Source organism: Apodemus sylvaticus, chromosome 11, assembly GCF_947179515.1.
Source record: "Apodemus sylvaticus chromosome 11, mApoSyl1.1, whole genome shotgun sequence".
Lineage (NCBI taxonomy): Eukaryota > Metazoa > Chordata > Mammalia > Rodentia > Muridae > Apodemus > Apodemus sylvaticus.
This window is the reverse complement of record NC_067482.1, coordinates 74,394,452-74,415,630: the sequence shown is the minus strand read 5'-3', so window position 1 is coordinate 74,415,630 and position 21,179 is coordinate 74,394,452. Positions and strand designations below refer to the sequence as shown.

The 21,179-nt window shown below is 43.3% G+C and overlaps 1 protein-coding gene and 1 pseudogene across 5 annotated transcripts in view; one reads left to right on the top strand and one right to left on the bottom strand.

The window, feature by feature from the left end:
* Positions 1-20,448, bottom strand: part of Kiaa0232 (KIAA0232 ortholog) — a 59,708-nt gene extending 39,260 nt beyond the window's left edge. The window contains exons 1-3 of one of the 5 annotated variants that reach the window (XM_052199627.1): positions 19,629-19,780; positions 13,936-14,095; positions 1,602-2,096 (exon numbers count right to left, since the gene is read on the bottom strand). In XM_052199627.1, coding sequence (XP_052055587.1) covers positions 1,602-1,832 — 231 coding nt within the window. In that variant the 5' untranslated portion in view covers positions 1,833-2,096; positions 13,936-14,095; positions 19,629-19,780. Of the gene's footprint in view, positions 1-1,601; positions 2,097-13,935; positions 14,096-18,929; positions 19,075-19,628; positions 19,782-20,295 lie in introns of those variants that run through there. The other 4 variants (XM_052199626.1, XM_052199629.1, XM_052199624.1 and 1 more) reach the window with 4 other exon arrangements.
* On the top strand, positions 521-661 carry LOC127696901 (uncharacterized; annotated as a pseudogene).
* Positions 20,449-21,179: the final 731 nt, after the last annotated feature.

Genomic DNA, 21,179 nt, shown 5'->3' with positions numbered 1-21,179 from the left:
ATGAGAAACGTCCTCATTTCTGGAAAGACCATTCCTCTGTGTTTATAGAGATAACAAACATCTTATTTGCCTCTATTTTACATTTTCTAGAAAGATGGCAATAAATTAAAAAGTAGATTCCAAAATAACACATCTGTTGATCATGAGGTTTTCAATCCCTTCGGAACTTCTCTTGAGCTGATGTGTTGGCACATGCATTCCCAACACTTGGAAGACTAAGGCAGGAATACCAACTCAGGTTCAAGGTCATCCTAGGATATCAAAGTAAATCAGAAGATAAAGAATAAACAAAAAACACAAGACAAAACTTTATTTGACCTAGTTCCTAGCCAGGGAAATAAGCAACCTAGAAGCCAGAAAAGTGCAGATGTGCCCAGCTCAAAGATGCCAATCCCCTACTCTAGGCAGGTGAAGTAGGAAAACATTAGGAGCCTCCAGGAACACCTCTGTAGCATTTATTGTACTCTAGGGCTTTTGTGTGTGTGTGGAAGGGTAAGGCCAGATTCTTTAAGTTTGTTCTTCCTCCTCTAGAGTGTTGCAGGTGTGGCTGCTGTGTCACATGTGCATCAGTAGGTGGCAGAAAGGACAGAGGCTATGTTTATGCTCAGTGTTCTGAATGTGTTCAGTGAACATCTGAATGATTGATTAGTAGCCTAATATTCCCTGAAAAAAATGAGCCTCAGATGACCAGCAGACTGGCACCAGGGGGCTGGAACAGGAAGCTAGCTTGAGATGACCACAGTTCAGTGCCAGGATCTCAGGGCCTGGAGCAAACCCAGGACTGAATGGGAGGGCAGACCTCAAGTGAGACTGAGCCTGAGTCAGATGATGATCCTCAAAGGTGCCTGCTGTTTAGCCTGACAACCTGAGTTCAATCCCTGGAACCTACAAGGTAAAAAGGAGAGTCAGCTCCTACAAGTTGTCCTCTGATCTTCACACGAATGCTGTGGAACATGTGCCCTTCACCTCAAAAATAAATAAAAGAATATACAAATATAGTTAATACTGATAACTTGATACTTAGGAGGCAGGCCTAAAGGTCTAGATCATTAGTTCTCAACCTGTGAGTGGAAACCTCTTTAGAAGTCACATATCAGATATCCTGCATATCAGATATTTACATTATGATTCTTAACAGTAGCAAAATTACAGTTAATTTTATGGTTGGGGGTTACTACAACATGAAGAACTGTATTACAGGGTCACAGCATTCGGAAGGTTGAGAACCACTGGTCTAGATCACAGTATCTCTGAGAACGTGTGAAGGATTGTCTTGATGAGTTCCTGTGGAAAGACCCATCTTAACCACGGGTGGCATCATTCACTGAGCAGAGGACCCTGGACAGAATGGGCTGGAGAGGGCAAGTAGAGCACTAGCATGCACGCATTCACTGCTCTCTGCGCTTGACTGGACGGTCACCAGTTCTCTCTGGCTCCTGCCACTGTGACTTCCCAGCCATAATGAACTATAATCTGGACTTATGAGTCAAATAAGTCAAGTTAAGCTTCTGTTGAGATATTTTATCACAACAACAGAATGTAACTAGACACAGACATAGTCATCAACTGTCAAAAAACACTTAGCATGAGTCAATACCTACTTGTTCCTGCAGGTCGTAGTCGTAGCTGTCATGCAGCAGCAAACTGAGGATATACCGTGAATAAATCATGGCATCGATGCCACATTTCTCCAGCTCTTGTCCCAGCCAGGTTTGCACTGGGCCCAATGCATGAAGCAGCGACATGTCAGAAACAGACACAGGGCCTGGATAAGAACTTGAGGTGCTTTCAGATGGCAAACCATCCACAACAACTGTATAGACAGGGCGCATGAACTTAGGTTGCTGACATTCTTAAAATGCAAAGCATTTTCTACAGTGGACGTTCTGTTGGTATCCGGAGAGGATTTCACTCCATCAGAAAGGAGAGGAGCTGGACATGGGGGACAGGCAGTGACCGCTCAGCAGTCAGCTCTCTACAACACAATTTCCCTCTTCAGACATGACCAGTGAATCAACACCATGATAGCAACACACAAGGAGATGCGATTTTCAACTTTCATTTCACACTGAGGCAATGTCAGTCTCTGGCAGTACCTACAGAAATGAAAAAGAAAGGAACATATTACATATACACAGAGTTATGAGAATGATTTTTATTTTATTTGTTTATTTACTTATTTATTTATTTTGGTTTTTCGAGACAGGGTTTCTCTGTCCTGTCCGCTGTTAGCCCTGGCTGTCCTGGAACTCACTCTGCAGATCAGGCTGGTCCCAAACTCAAGAGATCTCCTGGCCTCTACTTCCCAAGTGCTGGAATTAAAGGTATGCATCACTACTGCCTCATTAATTATCTTTAGGGACTCGTGAGATGGCTTAGCAGGTAAAGGCATTTGTCGTATTAGCCTGGAAACCTGAATTCCATCCCTGAACCCACATGGTAAATGAAGAGAACTGACTCCTGCAAGTTGGTATGATTTTTTTAAAGAAAGGTATTCCTCCTTTTAAAATGTATCTGGTAACTTAGAACAATGTTTTTCCCTGTGGAGTATTTGGCATTTTAAACTGACACTGTAAAATTTAAAACTTGATATCATCTGGAATGAGAACAAAGAAGGTGATATTCTCTGCTTGTCCCCAATGACACATTCATTTCCTATCTCAAGAAACTGGACTGGTAAAATGCTTACAGAAATTCATTAGGTTCATACTTAAATTCAATGGAAACAATTAAATAGCAGTTTCATCAAAACATTGGTAAAAACAATCTTCCAATTTAAGTTCACATCAGGCAGTGGTGACTCACACCTTTAATCCAAGCACAAGTGGGCAGATCTCTGAGTTCAAAACCAGCCTGGCCTACAGAGAGAATGTCAGGACAGCCAGGGCTACTCCGAAACCTTGTCTTGAAAAACAAAACAAACAAACAAAAAAAATTTTTTTAATGATTCACAGGTCATTATTTTGTATGGCTAAGAGCTAAAGGATAGTAATCAGGGCGTTCCTAAGGCTGTATGAAAGACCTGTCCTACAGCCACAGACTACACTGTCAAACCTGCTGTGGTCTCTCCTCTGATTCAGTGACACTACCTTTAAAAACTTTCATTACGTTCAATGATGGACTTATTAAGTAAAAAACTGTTCTTTATCTTTTGGGTTTGGGTTTTGTTTTGTTTTAATGCAGAGTCTAGCTAGCCTACTAGGAAATGCAAACCCGGCAAGCAGCACTGATCCGCACAGTGTGCTCACAAACTTCAGCTGCCCGCCCCACGGGACTCAGAACAGCTTCCTGAGTGAAGGCGGCCCCTCTACAGCTGACACGTGCCTGAGTTCTCCAGGTGTCTGTAAAATGTATACACACTAAATACACAGAAGACAATTCTAAATCAACTAGACTAATATGTTTTACCAAGTATTTTGCTACTTACAAAAATCCTCACTAATATACTACCTTTATTAAACTGTGAAAGGTAGCTAAATTAAAGCAAAGATTTTCTACTTTTCATCAGCTGACATTTCCCAGCTGTCTCTCAAAATTAAAACATTTTCCATAAATGATTTAATAAATGTTTGGTTCCCAGGCAAGATAAAAGGCAGACCACAATTAACATCAACCATTTGAATGAAACTGACAAGTTAGTGAAAACCAGCCAGAGTGAGGAGCCTTGAAACAGCTGAAGGGGAGTGAGAGAATTTAGGCAGCTTGAACTCACAGGAGACCTCAAGAAAGGCATGTGCGAAGAAACATGAGAGCCTTGCAGTGAGCTACCCTGGAGGGTTCAACAGAGGACTGAAGGGTTTGAGCATGTAAAGAACTAAGGAACAGTGTTGGGAGCACAAAGGTCCTTGTGCCTATATATAAGCACTAGAGAAACCAGGAATGTTAAATGCTCGGGGCTGTTTTGTCAAAGGAAAAAAATGTATAACCTGTTTTCCACCCAGAAGACAAGGAATGGGGGTGCCTAATTGCCTAGAGTCAGCGGTTTTCAATCTTCCTAATGCTGTGACTCTTTTAATACAGTTCCTCATGTTGTGGTGACCCCAACCATAAAATTATTTTGTTGCTACTTCATAATTATAATTTTGCTACTGTTATGAATCATAATGTTAATGTCTATCTGTAGGATACTATAATCTACAGGTTGAGAAACACTGGCTTCAGTTAATCCCTATGTTATCTGTAGGGCCAGGACTTACCTGGCTCTCCTAAGCTCCCACAAACAGGACCAGAGGTGGTTAACGGGCTAAGTGACCTCCATGTTGTCTATATGACCGAGACCATACCAGATTCTCCCCTAATCCCTTAAGGTAACATATAGGCTATATCTAGCACCTATCTTCATAGAAGAAATATACTTTGAAAAGAGTTTCAATAAAATTATGCCTCTTTGTGCATAGGGGCTGTGTTACACTATAAAACTTTTTTCCAAAATGGATAAACTGTCTGGTGTTTAACTGTGTACGTTTGAACCAACACCAGCTACTGAGTCATGCTGAGTCCTCATGTAGATCGTTGCTCCGCAGGGTCTGGTGGTCAGAGGCCCCCACAGCAAGGATGAATCCCCGTACCTGACCTTCAACAGCAGCAAGCAACATCTCCGGCCAAGCCAGGAAACCACAACTCCTTAAGTCTGGTCTTTGTATTTGGGAAGAATTAACCATCGTGTAAATACTGGTCTGGTCCAGCCTAACAAATCTTCTGCTGGATCTTTTTGTGGTGGTGGTAATGTCTTGAAACAGCATCTCATGTACATTATGAGGGCCTAGCCTTGAATCTCCAGTCTCCATTTCTCTAACCTGGTCCCAGTAACCATGTCTGTCCCCAAATAAATCTTACAGGACTCCAAAGAACCTAACGGTTTTCAGTTAACTGTGGTTTCAGAACAAAGCCCAAGGATATTTATAGGAATCCAAAACACCAGGACCTGGGAAATTAAAATTTACAATGTCTCACAACTATTCAAAATAGAGGAGACAGAATGAGAAATTCATTTAAATAAACTAAAAGCTGATATCTGTACATTAACTAATATTCACTTTTTCAAAACTGACAGAAACTAAATGAGTAAGATAGTCAAGGACTCCAAGCACATGAAACAAAGAAAACAGTGCGGCACAAAAAAAACTCAAACCTGTAACCAACATAAAAATCCTAAAGCAGCCAGAGTGAAACAGAGATATAAGTACTGTAGCAAAGGTAAGGACAGCACCCAGTTCTTGCTGGGAACAGTAAGTGAGCAGATGATCAGGTAAGACTTAAAACACCAAAGGACCTCCTCAGCCTAGTACTCCATACTTACAGAACTATCTTTCAAAGCCAAGGTGAAATAGACTTCTCAGACACTTGAAAATTGAACTTATTCCCAACAAACCTGCCCTACAGGAAATATGAAAAGTCTTTTAGGCACTAGTAAAAGTTTTGCAGTACAGAGGGCTGGAGAGATGGCTCAGCAGTTAAGAGCACTGACTGCTCTTCCAGAAGTCCTGAGTTCAATTCCCAGCAACCACTTGGTGGCTCGCAACCATCTGTAATAGCATCCCATGCCATCTTCTGGGGTATCTGAAGATAGTTACAGTGTACTCACATAAATAAAATAAATAATTCTTTTGTTTGTTTGGTTTTGGTTTTGAGGGGGTTTTTGTTTGTTTGTTTGTTTTGGTATTTTGAGACAGGGTTTCTCTGTATAGCACTGGCTGTTCTGGAATTCACTCTGTAGACCAGGCTGGCCTCAAACTCAGAAATCCACCTGCCTCTGTCTCCCAAGTGCTGGGATTAAAGATGTGTACCACCACTGCCCGGCTCTAAATAAATAATTCTTAAAAAAATAAAATAAAATAAAAAAGTATTCCAGCAAAAGATGTGGATCCACTTAAGGAAATGAAGGCAGCCACAGATCCAGATATAGTCACATCTGTCTCGTTAGATATCTTTTTTGTTTTTGTTTGCTTTTTAATTCCTCTGCATAGCCCTGGCTGCCCTGAAACTCACTCTGTAGACTGGGCTGGCTTCCAGCTCAGATATCCACCTGCCTCTGCCTCCCAGTACTAGGACTAAAGGTGTGCACCACCACCACCACCTCATCAATTATCTTTAGGGGATAGTAAGATGACTTGGCAGGTAAAGGCACTTGTCGTATAAGCCTGAAAACCTGAATTCCATTCCTGAAACCCACATAGTAAATGAAGAGAACTGACTCCTGCAAGATGTCTCTGACGTCCACAGAGGCATATGCACACATACACACACACAAACAAGTGTATAATAATTTTTTCAATTAAATTAAATAGCTTCTAAAATAAATAAAAACAAAGGGCCAAGTACAGTGGTATATATCTGTAACACCTATATTCCAAGTTGTAAGGGAATGTCAAGTCCTAGGCCAACTCTTGCTGTTATGTGAGTATGACCTTATCTCAAAACACCACCACCCACATAAACCAGGTATGGTGGTACAAGCCTATAAAGTTTGTAAACATAAATATGTATGTATGTGTGTCACACACACACACACATATGGAGAGAGAGAGATTTCTCCCTCAAATTCCACATCCAGTAGACACTCCCTTGTCAGTTAAAATTCAGGGATCAGATAGCCCACTTAGTTAGAATAGGAAGGTTATTTCCCTTGTTTGGAATGCAGTATACTTCAGTGTTATCAACACATGAACATTTATTTCACAAAGCAGTGTGCATTCGTATGAACAGTAGGTAGGGTGTGTATGCATGAGTGTGGAGGCCAGGGGAGCCTTGGTGCTGTTCCTCCTCACATAGTATCCGCCTTTTCTTTTAAAGGCTTGTATCTCACTGGGCTGGCTCACTAACGTAGACTGCCTGGTAATAAGCACCAGGGATTTACCCTTCTTTTCTCCCCAGCACTGAGATTAAAAGGGTATAACACCACACCTTTTTTATTTTTTCTTTAGATTTATGTGAATGAGTGTTTTGATTCCATGTATGTCTCTAAACCACATACAGGTCTAGAGTCTATGGAGATTAGGAGAGGATGTGACTCTCCTAGAACTGGAGTTACAGAAGTTGTAAGCAACCAGCCATATAGGTGTAGGAATTGATCTCAGGTCTTCTGAAAGAGCAGCAAGTGCTCTAACTGATGACCTATCCTCCAGCTTCCACATTCAGTTTGTCATTTTAATGTAAAGTGCTGAGAACCAAATAGTACCCCTGCTTGCACAGCAAACACGGGATGAACTGAGCCATCTCCCAATCACAGTACCTTTATGGCATGATAACACACATGATAACACAGGCAACATCTGCACTGCTTCTAGGCTCCTCTGAGTTCCTGTGAAGCTATTCAGAGCAAGGGGAGGAGGGGGGTAACTATGGCACCAGTATACTTGCTTCTTTCTGCTACTTGACTTACACACTTTTATAAGTTTCAGAGTTTCTGAAATAGGAGCACACATTTCTGCAGCTGAAAGCTTAGCATCTCATTAAGTCACTATTAAACACAGATGCAAATGTTTGCCTCCTTCCCTGCAGCACTGTCAACACACAGCTAGACGACCACTGCACTACCCAGGTTACAATCAGTTTCTTGAGCTGAGTATGGCAGCATATGTTAGAATTCTAATGTCCTGGAAGCTGGACAGGAGAATCTGAGTTTGAGTCCAGCCTGGACTGAGACCTGTCAAAAACAACAAAAAAGCCAGTCTTTCTATCATACTAGCCACACTCCAAGTGCCCAGATACTACACAGAACTGCAGATTACTGTGAGAATGATGGGCAGCCACACTGCACAGAAATTCTACTGGACACTGGCTTTGACTCATTCCTGCAAACAACCATTTTGAGCTAATGAGTAGTTCTCTTTTCAACAGTTTACAAGCTCCTCCCTGTGGAGACAGGGTGTAAATCATGCTTCACAGGACTAAATTCCAACAGGTCAAATTACACTCTGGCAAAATGTACTTGTGGATGGCTCAATGACAAGGTCAGACTGTATGGAACAGTAAAAACAAATGAAGCTCACTGATAATGTAACCAGGAAAAGGGGTTCAGTTAAAATAGGGAGGTACACAATGCTGCAGAGACACAACTCCCTAAATTTTAATATCTTAATTCAAAAGGGCTGCGACTTGGTGGTGCCACATCTAGCTCTGGCAGGGATGCTCAAGGACATCATTATGAAGTGTGATCCACCTGGGACATGGGTGACAAAATGGTCATTACCTGGAACCCAACGAATCCAGGGATGGAAGATATCAACGTCTGTGCTGAAGTACGTACTGATGCTTTGAAAGCTTCTTCATGGACATGAGTTACTCACAGTTAGTCAGCTACAGCAAGGATCCTAGTCAGACTTTTTAACACAGCCATTCTCATCCTGTGGGTCTTGACCCCTTTGGGGGGTCATGGAAGTTGTACATCAGATATCTTGCCTATCAGATATTTACATTACAATTCATACCAGTAGCAAAACTATAGTTATTAAGTAAATAATTTTATGGTTGGGGTCACCACACATGAAAAACTGTATTAAAGGGTCACTGCATTAGGAAGGTTGAGAAACTTTGATTTAACAGAACAGGTGTTACTAGCCACAATGATGTCAAGGGGCAAAATAAGAAGATATTAGTCTAAAAAAAAAAAGCATTGCTAAAATTTAGCACTCTAGTTACATGAGGGAAGTTTCAGTAGCATAAATGAATTAAATCTGTAAAAGAAAAGTGATTTTTAAAAGAGAAAGATAATTATTTTAGAAAGGTTTCAAACAGTCTGAGTGCTGTTGAAATGCTCCTGCCAGCAGCAATGGGAGTCTACGTGCCTCCCATAACTCCTGCAAGCCATCATCTCTGCCTGCACACAGGCAGGCACCGTCTCAAAGGCATGTCACAGGCACTCAGAGTCTACAACATCCTTTCAAGACTACTTCTGGCCTCTGGGGTAGATTTCTTCACAAATGAGGCTGCAAGGCTTTCAGTGGAAACTGTGACACACTCTATCTGTGTCCTAGTTAGCAGAATGCTTAGGCCTTAGCAGGTGATCAAAACCGTGTTGAACTAATGCTTTCCTAATCCAAACACAAGAGAATAAACTGTCAAAGAGAGGTTTGGGAAATAACAATGTAGCAGCACATGGGGCAAACACCTGTGGTTACACCGTGTCTCCCAGTAGCAAAATAAGACTGTCAGCCAGGCTTTTAACTCACCTTTTACCACCCCACACGCACCACAGGCTCCCTACCGCCAGGCACCAGTGCACAGCACTGACAACACAAAGACAAAGACGAAAGGTTTTCCCCCTCATTATTTTCCAAACTCTACAAGTAGGCTTTGGTTCTACTCTTGAGTATGCTACTCTCTTATATCTAATGGGGTGTGTCTGCATTTCATGCCCCCAGTCTGTGTTGTGACTGGTCCTTCCTCACTACAGAGTGCACTGCTTGTTAACACACCCAGTTCTCAAAGGTCTACATTACTTGCAATTGACTTTCACACACAGAGATAGATGGATGGATGGATGGATGGATGGATGGATGGATGGATGGAGAGATGGCTCGGCGGGTAAAGGCACTTCCCACCAAGCCTTCTGATGACCTGAGTTCAATCTCCAGGACCCACATGGTGGAAGGAGACTCTTTCAAGTTGACCTCTCACCTCCATATGCATGCCCACAAAGCATATACAATACACAAATAAATGTACTTTTGAAATATAAATAAATGGAGATGGAAGAAGAGAAGGAAATGAAACAGAAGAGAATAAAGCAAGGACATCCCAGATTCTAAGACTCTGGCTTTCAGAAGCTCTTTGTTTAGGGTTTTTGGTTTTTGGTTTTTGTGAGGGGGGTGTGGTCTGGGAATTCTAAACAATGTCTCTCTAGAAAGCATGAAGTCTACAACACGATGCAGTTATCCCACTTGTAAACAAGCCTTACTTACTAGCCCCAACCTAAGCACACTGTGCCAGGACGGCATGAAGTGTGCCCATACATGAAGCAGTCTCACATCTGTAAACAAATCTTGCTTGCTATTCCTGACCTTGGCACACAATTTGAAGCAAACGCAATTTGAAGCCTTCTCATTCTTTATAGGAGGGCCCCAGCCTCCAAAGCCTATGTATAACCAAAAGAAGGCTCCTGAAGCATCTACAACCCAACTTAAAAGTAACTCTGGAAACAGCAAAGGGCTATAACGGCTGCTTCCTCTACTTATCTGAAAACTAAATACAAATGGACAATCTTCTGCCCTGTTCTAGAAACATTGAGTCTTAGGAAATGAATGAAGCATCTTTTTAAGATAATATAGTTTAAAAAAAAACTAGTATGTGGCCATATTCTTTCTATGCCAACAGGAAGAGCTGCATGAAGATTAAGAAGTCCCATTTTTACTAGCCAAGTAGCTGAAACAAACTGATGATCTATACTAGGAAGGGCAGTGGCCTCAATGACAATTAAAATTCTTTTTATACCACAGGACTGTTCTTAGACTACTATGTGATACTTAATAAATATCTTATAAAATGGAAGCCCATAGCAGGCCCATTTAATTTTTACATTCAGGATAAGGATGATGGCTAGGGAAGCTTATTTCTGCACTGGGCATCAGCTGATGCAGAGACTCATATCTGGTCAAAGTGCTGAGAGTAAGTGACTACTAAATGCTCCTCTAATGAGGCAGTTGGATCAGTTCCCCTCCCAAGGCTCAGGGAACCAGGGAAGGGGGGTTGGAAGAATGTAAGAGCTAAGGGATGAGGAAAAGTGCTGTGGCAGGACTGGATTGCACTCAGGAGCTCACTGTAGCTACAGTATCCTGCACAGAGCCCTCACAACCAGGCAACATGCAACAAGCAGCACTATTGGATTCAGAGCGATATAAAAATAAAAGGGAAAGAAGGGAAGTGGGGAATGGACTGCTTTAGGAGGACAGGGATTGGGGTAGATATAACAAAAACACTGTATAAAACTGTCAAAGAATAAATAAAAGGATTGGCTTGTTTGTTTGTTTGTCTGTCTAGATAGGGTTTTGCCATGTAGGCTGCAATGTCCTTGAATTCACTGTGTAGACCAACCTGGCCTCAAACTCCCAGAGATCTGCCTGACTCTGCAGGCTCTGTGATTAAAGGCAAGTATGACCATGCCCAGCTAAAAAAACATGCATGAAGAAGAAAGAAGGAAGGAAAGAACAGGAGGAGGAGGAAAGTGCGTAGAGGATGAAGAGGAGCTTTGGTTGTTTTTTTTTTTTGTTCTATTTGTTTTTAAAAGCACTTCTAAAAGCTTTGATAAGTGTCTACTGATGTCTCTGGTTTGAAAGGTACATACGGAAGAAAACCTACGCACCTTCTCATGCTTTAGTGACCAGTGAAGACGCTCAGCTCGCTTAGATGTGTTAGATGCTGTATTTCAGGAGGGCTACAAAGTTACAATTCATATGTCATTTAAAAAATGTGCTGCAGGGCCGGGGAGGTGGTGGTGCAGGCCTTTAATCCCAGCACTTGGGAGGCAGAGGCCGGCGGATTTCCGAGTTTGAGGCCAGCCTGGTCTACAGAGTGAGTTCCAGGACAGCCAGAGCTACACAGAGAAACCCTGTCTCAAAAAATAAATAAAGTTAAAAAAAAATCGGCAATATCAAACAACTCTGATTTCCCACTAAACTTCCTAAGCCATATAAAAAAAAACCTGTTTACCTACAGATAACCTTATTTTCAAGATGGTTTAAAATTCCACGTTGATTGTATACAAAAGCCCTCTCCAGTTCATCCCTAAGCCAAGTAAGAAATGGAGATGCCAAAAGCATGGAAAGACATCTGCCAAAGAAAGATACCAAATGGAACAAGTACCAAAGGACCATGTGGAGTGGGATGACAACGTTACGAAACAGAGCTACCTGGGCCGCTGCAGCTCAGATCACATCACCACCTGGCCTAGGAGTGACAGGACTTGCTGTTTGCCAACCTGGGTTTCAACTTCACTTTGGTCCACTGTTCCTTGCTATTTCTCCATTCTGTTTCCTCCCTTTTAGAATGATCAAGTTTACTATGTTATTGTACACTAAAGTGTGTAATTTCATTTGTGATTTTACACAGTGTCATTGAATGTGACAAAATATCTGACAAATGCATCTTAAAGAAGGCCTGGCTTTGGCTCAGTCTGGGGATTCAGTCCATCCTGTCAGGGAAATCATGGCAGCCGGCTATGGTGGACAGCCACATGCTGTCCACAGGCAGGAAACTGAGATGAGCCGTGGTGCTCAGCTTGATTCCTTTTTATCCAGTCATAGTCCTCAACCTGTGGGATGGACCACCCACATTCAAGGTTGGTCTTTCCTCCTCAAATTAGCCTCTGAGGAAACACTCTCACAAACATATATAGACCTTTGTTCCTAAGTATTTCTAAATCTAATCAACAATGAAGATTAATTAAGGAAGTACTTACAACTAAGCAACTACTTTGAATCTTACAGAGATATTAACTTTTTTATAATCTTTTTTTAAATTGCAGTATAATTGTATCATTTCTCCCCTTCTCTTTCCTCCCTCCAAACCTTCCCAGGAACTCCCTTGTTGTCTCTCAAATTCATGGATTTTTTTCTTTACATTTTTTTTCTTGTTTTTAACACATATACATATAAAGACAAATACACGTATTTTTTTCTAAATATATAAATACAACCTGTTCAGTCTGAATGTTATCTGTGTATATATGGTCTCAGGGCTGACCGACCACTTGGCACCAGACTTAAAAACAATGTCAAAACTGTTAAGAAGTTGAATTTTAATTAAATGCATTTGTGCATATGAGATGGCCATCAATCTTGGAGCATCAAAGGTCAAATGTTAGGATCTGATTATGAACTATTCCCCACTGGCTCATGCTCTGAATGTCTGGTCCCTAGCTAGCAGTACTACTTGAAAGAAGGTTATCTGGGCAGGAGTGATTCTGGGATTATGCTATCCCTGTCTCCTGTCTGGCTTTCTACTTGCTGGTTTGCTGTGATATGAACAGCCTCCACAATGTGCTCCTGCCTCCATAAAGTGACGTGTCCCTACATGCTGTCCCAAGAGGAACTAAAATCCTATGAATCCATGTTTCTACCAGGTACTATGGTAACAGCAACACCAAAGTAACTAAGGCACCAAGCTCTAGTGTTTTCTACACCTGCTCAAACAAGCTGAAAGCTGACCCTTACGGACATATCAGCTATACACTGGACCCTGCATTGAGTCACAAAGTTCTCCAGAAAACTACCTTGACCCAAGCCCAGTCCTTCTGAAACCAGATGACAAAGTGATTCTAGTCAAATATCTAATGAATGAATACTGCATACTAGAAGGAATCATCAAATAGGAGTCTCTTTTCTTCCCTCAAGACATTAAGATCCAGAAGATGCCTTTATGCAAAACAAAACAAAAAAACCTAAAATGTCATAAGCAAACAACAACAACAATAGCAAACAACTTGAGTGACTAGACTAGAGAGATGGATCAGCAATTACGAGCGTTTACTGTTCTTACAGAAGATCCGGGTATAGTTCCCAGCACACACACTGAGAAGCCCACCACAACTCCCTGTAACTCCAGTTTCAGTGAATCTGGTGCCCTTCTCACCTGTACATTTGTGGTACACACAAATTCAAACATGCACATAAAATAAATTGTAACAATAATTAAGTTGGAAAATTTTATCAGAGAGTAAAGAGTTAATTCTGAAAATCAGGTACAAAGAATATTTCAGTGAAGACCCCAATAGCTTGATGGATGGAAAGGACAGACACAGGAACTAGACAGTCATGAGATAGCCAGCAATTTCATACTAAGGTATAAGGTACTGTGGCTTAAATCATCAATGTCCCCCACAGGCTCATGTATTGGTCCTCTGTAGGTTAGTGGCACTTTACTGGGAAATGTTGAAAATCTTAGGAACAAGGTTTAGCTGGAGGAAGTAGGTCACTTTGATATACCTTAGGGATATCTTACCTGTCCATCTCTCATCGCCCGCCTCCTTTCCTCCTCTCCCCTTCCTGGCTATCAAGAGATGTGAAACTTGCTCCACCATATGTCTTCACCATGAGGGTACTGAAACCACAAGCCAATATACACTTTTCTCCCACTTAAGTTGCTCATGTCAGATGAAAGTCTAAAACAGAAAATTGGCCCCAGAAAAGTGAGGTGATTACTGTCTGCTGCTGGTATGAGTCAGAAGCCTTTGGACCCAGTCTTACAGGAGGAATATGAAAGACTTATATAGAAAATAGAATACAGAAAAACCAGCCAAAGCCAAGAATACTGTCAGCAGAACTTTTGGTGAACAATTTTGGTGGGAGCTTAGAAGACCTAAAGTCACTCAGAATGTGGACATTAAAGACAGGTTTTAGGACTGGTGAGGTGGCTCAGTGAGTAAGAGCACTGACCCCTCTTCTGAAGGTCCTGAGTTCAATTCCCAGCAACCACGTGGTGGCTCACAACCACCTGTAATGAGATCTGACACCCTCTTCTGGTGTGTCTGAAGACAGCTAGAGTGTACTTATTTATAATAATAAATAAATCTTTTTTTTTTTAAAAGACAGGTTTCAGATAGCAAAGACTGCTGGAAACTGGACTAGAAACTGTGTATGTTACATTATAATAAATTTTATCCATTTAACGAAACACTAACTCAATGACAAGCTGAGTTTGAGTGACCTACTGGATATTCCAAAGGAATGAGGTTTACTAACAGCTAATAATGTTTATAATGAGAAAAAAGCAGCAAAGAATGAAAAACTTGCAACATGGTCAGAAAAGTGTGACTACTGAAGAAATTAGGACCATTAATTTAAAGAGCTGAGGATTATCATCAAGACAAAAGGTGTCTCCAGAGCACCTTAGGAACTGGGCAGACCTCACACATCACAGGTTCAAGGGTGGTAAAACATAAACTAATTTGGAATTCCTCTTCCTTGAGAAGAGAGAAAATATCATGAGTGGACAAGGACGAGGCCATCTGGGAAGCTGTTTCCCAGGATCTGTTCCTTGTGCTCAGCCACCCAGATACTCTAGAGGCTCCTGTAGCTATGGTCTCAGGGAGCCACTACTACTGCAACTGGCAGCAATCTTTGCACTTCTAAGTGATACTGGTTTAGCAGGTAAGCAAAGTAGAGCCATAGAGGTTTCCCCCCAGATTTCAAAGAAAAGCCTGGGGTCAGGAAATGTGTGATGAGATGAGGGTCCCTGCACTATGATGTCATTAAGTGGAGCCAACTCAAGTAAGTTCATCTGGGCTGCATGCTAACAGCAGAGTCAAATGGCAGGGCTGCCCAAGCCCACTGGAGCTTACAACACACTCCAGAAGACAGACATGGAGCAGCAAGCTTTAAAGTTTGCCCTGCTGGGTTTTGATCTTGCTTTGTTCCATACATTTCCTACATTCTACGTTTTAGAATTCTACATTTACTGTGTGCCCTTGAGTGTGTAACTTTCTTATTTTACAGGGGCTCATAGTTGAGAGATTGTCTCAAGTCTTAGAAGAGACTTTGTAGACTTTTGAGCAATATTGAAATGTAATACATTGGAGACTCTTGAGATTGAGTAAATATATAAATACGTTTGGGGGACCAGGGTGCAACATTATAAATCTGAAATGTGGCCCTTGGATTTATTTGAACACTTGGTCTCCAGATGAGGGCACTATTTTTGAAGATCCTGAAAACATCAGAAGGTGAGACTTAACAGAAAGAAGTAGGTTGCTGGAGCCAGGTCTTTGGGGTATTTTGTCTCTGCCCTATATCTCTCTGTCTTTCTCTACTTCCTGGCTTCCATTAGGTGGAGATCTCTAAGCTACCATATCTATTATCTGTCATGATGGACTGAAATCTCAGAACCATAAGCCAGAAGAGAACTTCCCTCCCAGAGGTTGTTTATGTCAGGTGTTCTGGGAGCTGCCTAACATATGAAGTACAAGAAGACATATGGTTTCAGACATAACTACAAGAATAAGGGTACATTCTTAACCCTTTCTATACTGCCTCTTAGTCAGGGGAAGAGAGTACACATTCTTTCCTAGAGACCAGCAATAGCTTCAGAGTAGAGCAGGGAACCAGGGAGGAAAGCATTCAAGGAAGATAGATAAAAACTGCACAGAGGGGCAGGGCAGGGGATGTAACTCAGTTGGTAGAGTGCTGGTCTAGAATACATGATGCCCCCCCACCCCCCCACCCCCCACCCCCGTTTAATCCTAAACACTACAAGAAAAAGAAAAAAGGAGGAGTGCAGGAATGACAAAAGCATGAATACAGAGCTGGTAACAATCTGATCCCTGGGCTTGGCAGTTTAGTAATTAAGCACTGCTCTTCTGGAGGACTAGAGTTCAGCTCCCATGTCAGGCAGATCACAACTGCCTGGAACTATGGCTCCAAAGAAATCCAAAACCATCTCTGGTGTCTAAGGGAAAATATGTACATACATGAATATAGAAATAAAAATAAACCTTTCTTTTAAAAAAAAAAATCTGGTAATCAAAACAGCCCCCAGGGCCAGTAAGATTGCTTGGTAGATAAAGGCATTTGCCAAGCAAGCCTGGAAATCCGAGTTCAATCCCTAGAACCCAGCTGACTACAAAGCAAAAGACATAAGACTTCTTTCACAGAAAGACTGAAGGTCAAGAGATGTACAAGCTTGCCCACAGTGACCCAGGAAGCAAGAGAGGGGCTGGAATGTAACTTGAGCCTTTTTTTTTTTTTAAAGATTTATTATTTACACAGTGTTCTTCCTGCATGTCAGAAGAGGTCACCAGATCTCATTATAGATGGTTGTTAGCCACCATGATGGTTCTGGGAATTGAACTCGGGACCTCTGGAGAAGCAGTCAGTGCTCTCAACCTCTGAGCCATCGCTCTAGCCATAATGTGAGTCTTTCCAATCCAATACTAATGGGTTAATAAATAAGTCTTCTTGAAAGCAATAATAGTTATATTTGATTTCTACAAAAGAAACATTTTAAGAAAAAGCATGTCATCCATCCATGACCTACATACAGTCAGGAGGAGTTCATTCTGAAGGATTTCCAAAGGTGCCAGAGAAGATACAGGATCTTATAAGAAGATTTGAAACTAGAGAAAGCAGAAGTAGGGAACACTCAGATCAGAAGAAAGAGTATAAATCAAGAATGTCTGAAACTGCTTGGCATGTCCAGAGCAGCGGTAGTCTTAGCAAGATAAGGAGGTGAAAAGGAGGTGGCCAGGACAGGATGACTGCGCTGCACTGCCAGGGACCTCCAGCACTGTGTTTATAACTGCATTCTAAGCTCCAGATCACAGGTGCTTAGACGCTTGCAGGACCAGAGGCTGCCATGAAAAGAGAATTGCCAAGAGAATCCTGGAGGCCAGGCAAAGTAGAGAGAAAGCAACAGCGGCCTGAAGACAACTGACTGCTTCCAGCCAGCAGGGGAATCCGGGGACTTAGACATATCAGCGCTAACCCAGCTTCTTAAGAGCTTAAGTGAGGATGATGACATGACTTCACACTGTCCCCTCTGCCTCTCCATCCAGCCAGACAGGTCTCACCATTCTTCCCATTTCACAGATGACAAAACTAGCTCAGAGGCCATTAACTGCTCCAAGTCAAATGATGCAAAAACAGGGGCAAAGCTCAGGCTTGGTGCATTTCCACACAAAAGAGGAAGAGCAAGTCCAACACTTTTAAAGAGCCCTGGGATAAAATCAGGCACAGAGGGAGCTACACAACAAATGGGAACAAGCAAAAACACCATTAAGTTTCTTTTTTTAATGTTCATAATATGTATATCATAAACCAATCATCCTTTAAACAGATTTGCCTTGTTAAATGTTACCATGTTAAAAATATTTACCCTTATGTTCAAAGAACAATACATGTATATCTATGTCACTAAATAAGAGCAAGGCATATCCTCTTGATATTTCACTAGCCAAGGTGGCACTTTCTTAGTGAAAATACAAGCTCATAAAAACCTGTTACAGGCAATTTGAAGCCCTATTTTATTTTACATTCTGAGAATTTAATACTGGGCTTCATCTGGGCTACTTCCCCAGCCCTAACTACTTTTTAAGTGATTAAACATTTGTGGAATCCCAGTGCTGGGGAGGCTGAAATGGGTGAACCCCTGAAGCTTGCTGGCCAGCCAGCCTTGCTGAACTGGGGAGCTCCAGCTTCACTGAGAGACTCCAACTCAAACCCCAGCATCTCAAAGTCAGAGGCAGGCATATCTCTGAAGTTCTTGGCCAGCCTAGTCTACTTAGTGAGTCCCTATCTCAAAAATAACACCTTAGGACTGGAGAGATGGCTCCATGATTAAAAGCACTGACTGGTTTTCCACAGGACTGACCAGGGTTCAATTCCCAGCAACTGCACAGTAGCTCACAACTGTCTGTAACTCCAGTTGCAGGGGATATGACACCCTTTCACAATATACATGCAGGTAAAATACCAATACGCATTAAATAAATATTTTTAAAACGATTATAAAAAACACCTGATATTGATCACTAGCCTCCACACGTAAATATACATGCACCCAAACACACACACACATAAATACATACATAATTACAATTCAATGTTTGGATAAGAGAAGATAATGGGGAAATATGATAAAGGTACATTATATAGATATATGAACTTGTGAAAGAACACATTTTAAAAATACATCATTTGGCAAGAAGAGCAACTAAATCTACAATAATAAGTATTAACTGCAAAAAGCTTCCGTGGGTATTTCAAATGCATAGTTCCAGAATGGTTTTTTGTCATAAAGCTCCTGAGACCTAGTTAAGAATGGTTCGGCCCAAAATATCTGCGGGCGAATATTTGACCTTCAGAATGCAGAGTAACAGATTTTTCCCCCTCCTTTTAAATGTGAAGTCTCTAAAGCCGACAAAGTGTCATGCAACGGGTCCTATACTGGTAGCAGAAATCTTGCGTGGGGCTTTCAATGCATAGGCTTTTCCATGGCATCACCTGTTATCCAAACTGCACGTCCTCAGCTCCTCAGCAATCCTCTCCTACCGTTTCCTTAGCAAGCCAAGAGCCAGAAATGCAAAATGCATTGTCAGTTACTTGTGCAACGAGGCAAAGTCTGCGATGCAGGTGATGAGAACTAAGAACCCCATTTAGTAAACCACTCCAGAGTCTCATGTCCCCCTCCCCAGCTTATCTCCATCTCACTTTTCTTGGTTAAACCTTTAAGGTTTGTCTACAGAAGGGCAAACACTGAAGGGAGGGGCTGCCAGGTTCGGGGGTCTGCTCCCCATTGCTCGTCCTGTCCTGGCCTCTTACGCAGCGCGCTCAGCCCTGGCCCGGCAGTGCACGCCCGGAGCTCCAGGGACGCCGGCCGGAAGCCGGGCCGCGAGGGTCCGGGCGGTGGCGCGCGCAGGCCGGCGACTCCGGGGCCTGTCACTTCTGCCCTCGGCCGTCACCTTCTTCGACCCCGTGCCATAGGCCCGCGTGCCCGCCACTCACGGCGCCGCGCCCGCCCCCGACTGCCGAAGGACAAAGCTGAGGGCGCCGGGCGAGGCTCGGCCGCTGTCCTCAGGCCGGGCCGCCTCAGCCTGCCGCGGCCCATTGTGCGCACTCATCGCACGCCGCACGCGGGGTCCTCGAAACGGACATCCCTCGGGCCGGCCACCCGCCACGGCCCCGCTCCCAGCCCCCGCCTACCTGCCAAGGCTACCGGGTGGGCGCCTCTCCTTGCGCTCCGAGGGCTGCAGGCGGCTGCCGAGCGCCGGGCGGCCCTGGCCTGCGCCTTACGTAAAGCGGCGGCGGCCCCAGCGCCAGGCGGCGGAGGGCGGGAGGCGGCGCGCGGCAGCCGCTCCGCTGCGTTACCTGGCAACGGCCTCAGCGCCCGGCCAGCCAAAGCCGCGTCCCATATCCTTCCGCCCAGGCGCCAGGATTACATCAGCGCGCCGGGGCTCCGCCCTCATGCTGTGGGTGGGGGAGCAGCAGGCACACAAGCCTGGGTTCTGGGGTCCTGAAGATCCCGACACCAGGAAGCCGACCCGGGGATCCGAGACTTTGAAGCTTCACCAGGTCCCGAGAGAGGGCCTCAGAGTCGGTGACCCCCGCTGGGGCACTCAGGCCGAGCTTTGCAGAGCCCCTCCACCACAAACCCCCGCATTACACCTGTCTGCTCCCCCTCTTTGCCATGTCCTGGAATGGCTGGAGTGGGCGGCTTAACATAAAGACTTCAATTAAAAAAAAAAGTGACGTGGCTTTTTTCTGTTATTATTAAGTAGGCAAAAAATAAAAGACCTTTTGGAAGATTCGGAAGTAGGAGCCAAAAATGTGCACTAACCTTTTAGTCAAAAGCCTTTTCCCACCTACTCACCTTCCCTAACTGTGACTCCTAGGCTCTTCTAGAAAAGCAGATGTAGATGTTAGAAGTACCAGGAAGTAAAGCCAGAGATGTGCCTTCTAGACAAAGGCAAAAACAGGTCCAGAAGAGGAGTGACCTGCAAACTCACTGAGCACCAGGCCCTGCGCTTGGGTTCAGAGCCTGGGACTCTAGTTCCCAAGCTCTGCTCAGGCGTCTGGGAGGAGCAGAGAACTGGAAGTACTTTTCTGCTGAGGTAGGCTGGACTCTGCATGCAAGCCAAGGTCAGGAACCGAAAAGAACTGTCCTTTCATAGATTCCATAGTGTGTCTGCAAACAGCTTTTCACTTTCCTGGAGAAACCCAAGGTAAAGTCTCTAGGTAGCACCTCTAGATGGAGGCAGAATTTGAGCCCAGGCCCTTCCTTGTCTCTGTAGTCTGCGATCTTTTCCTTCACCCAGTCCTCACCCTTCCTCAGTTCGCTCCCCGTTTTGTTGCCTCAGGGTTCATTTCAAGTGAGTCACAAACCACAGGTTTATTTACTACACATCTTTTGGTTACCTGCTCGAGGGTGGGTAGCCAGGCAAACTCACATAACACGGGAGAGAGTGGAAAATGCGTGGTCATCTGGGAGCAAAGGACAGCATAAATGCTGTCAGGATCTTCAGGACCACAGAGCCAGGGCTGCACAGACCAGTGAGACGTGTCCCCAAATATAGACAATTTGCACACATTTTTTTTTGGTATGTTCATAACATTACTGTCTCCTAGTCTGTACTTATGTAAAGACATATTGATAGTACAGAAGTTTCAAAAGAGTAACAAAGTATTGCAACTATCTTAAAGGAAAGATAACATAGCCACTTTGTAGCCATGCTGTTGACTATAATCTGTGGGAAT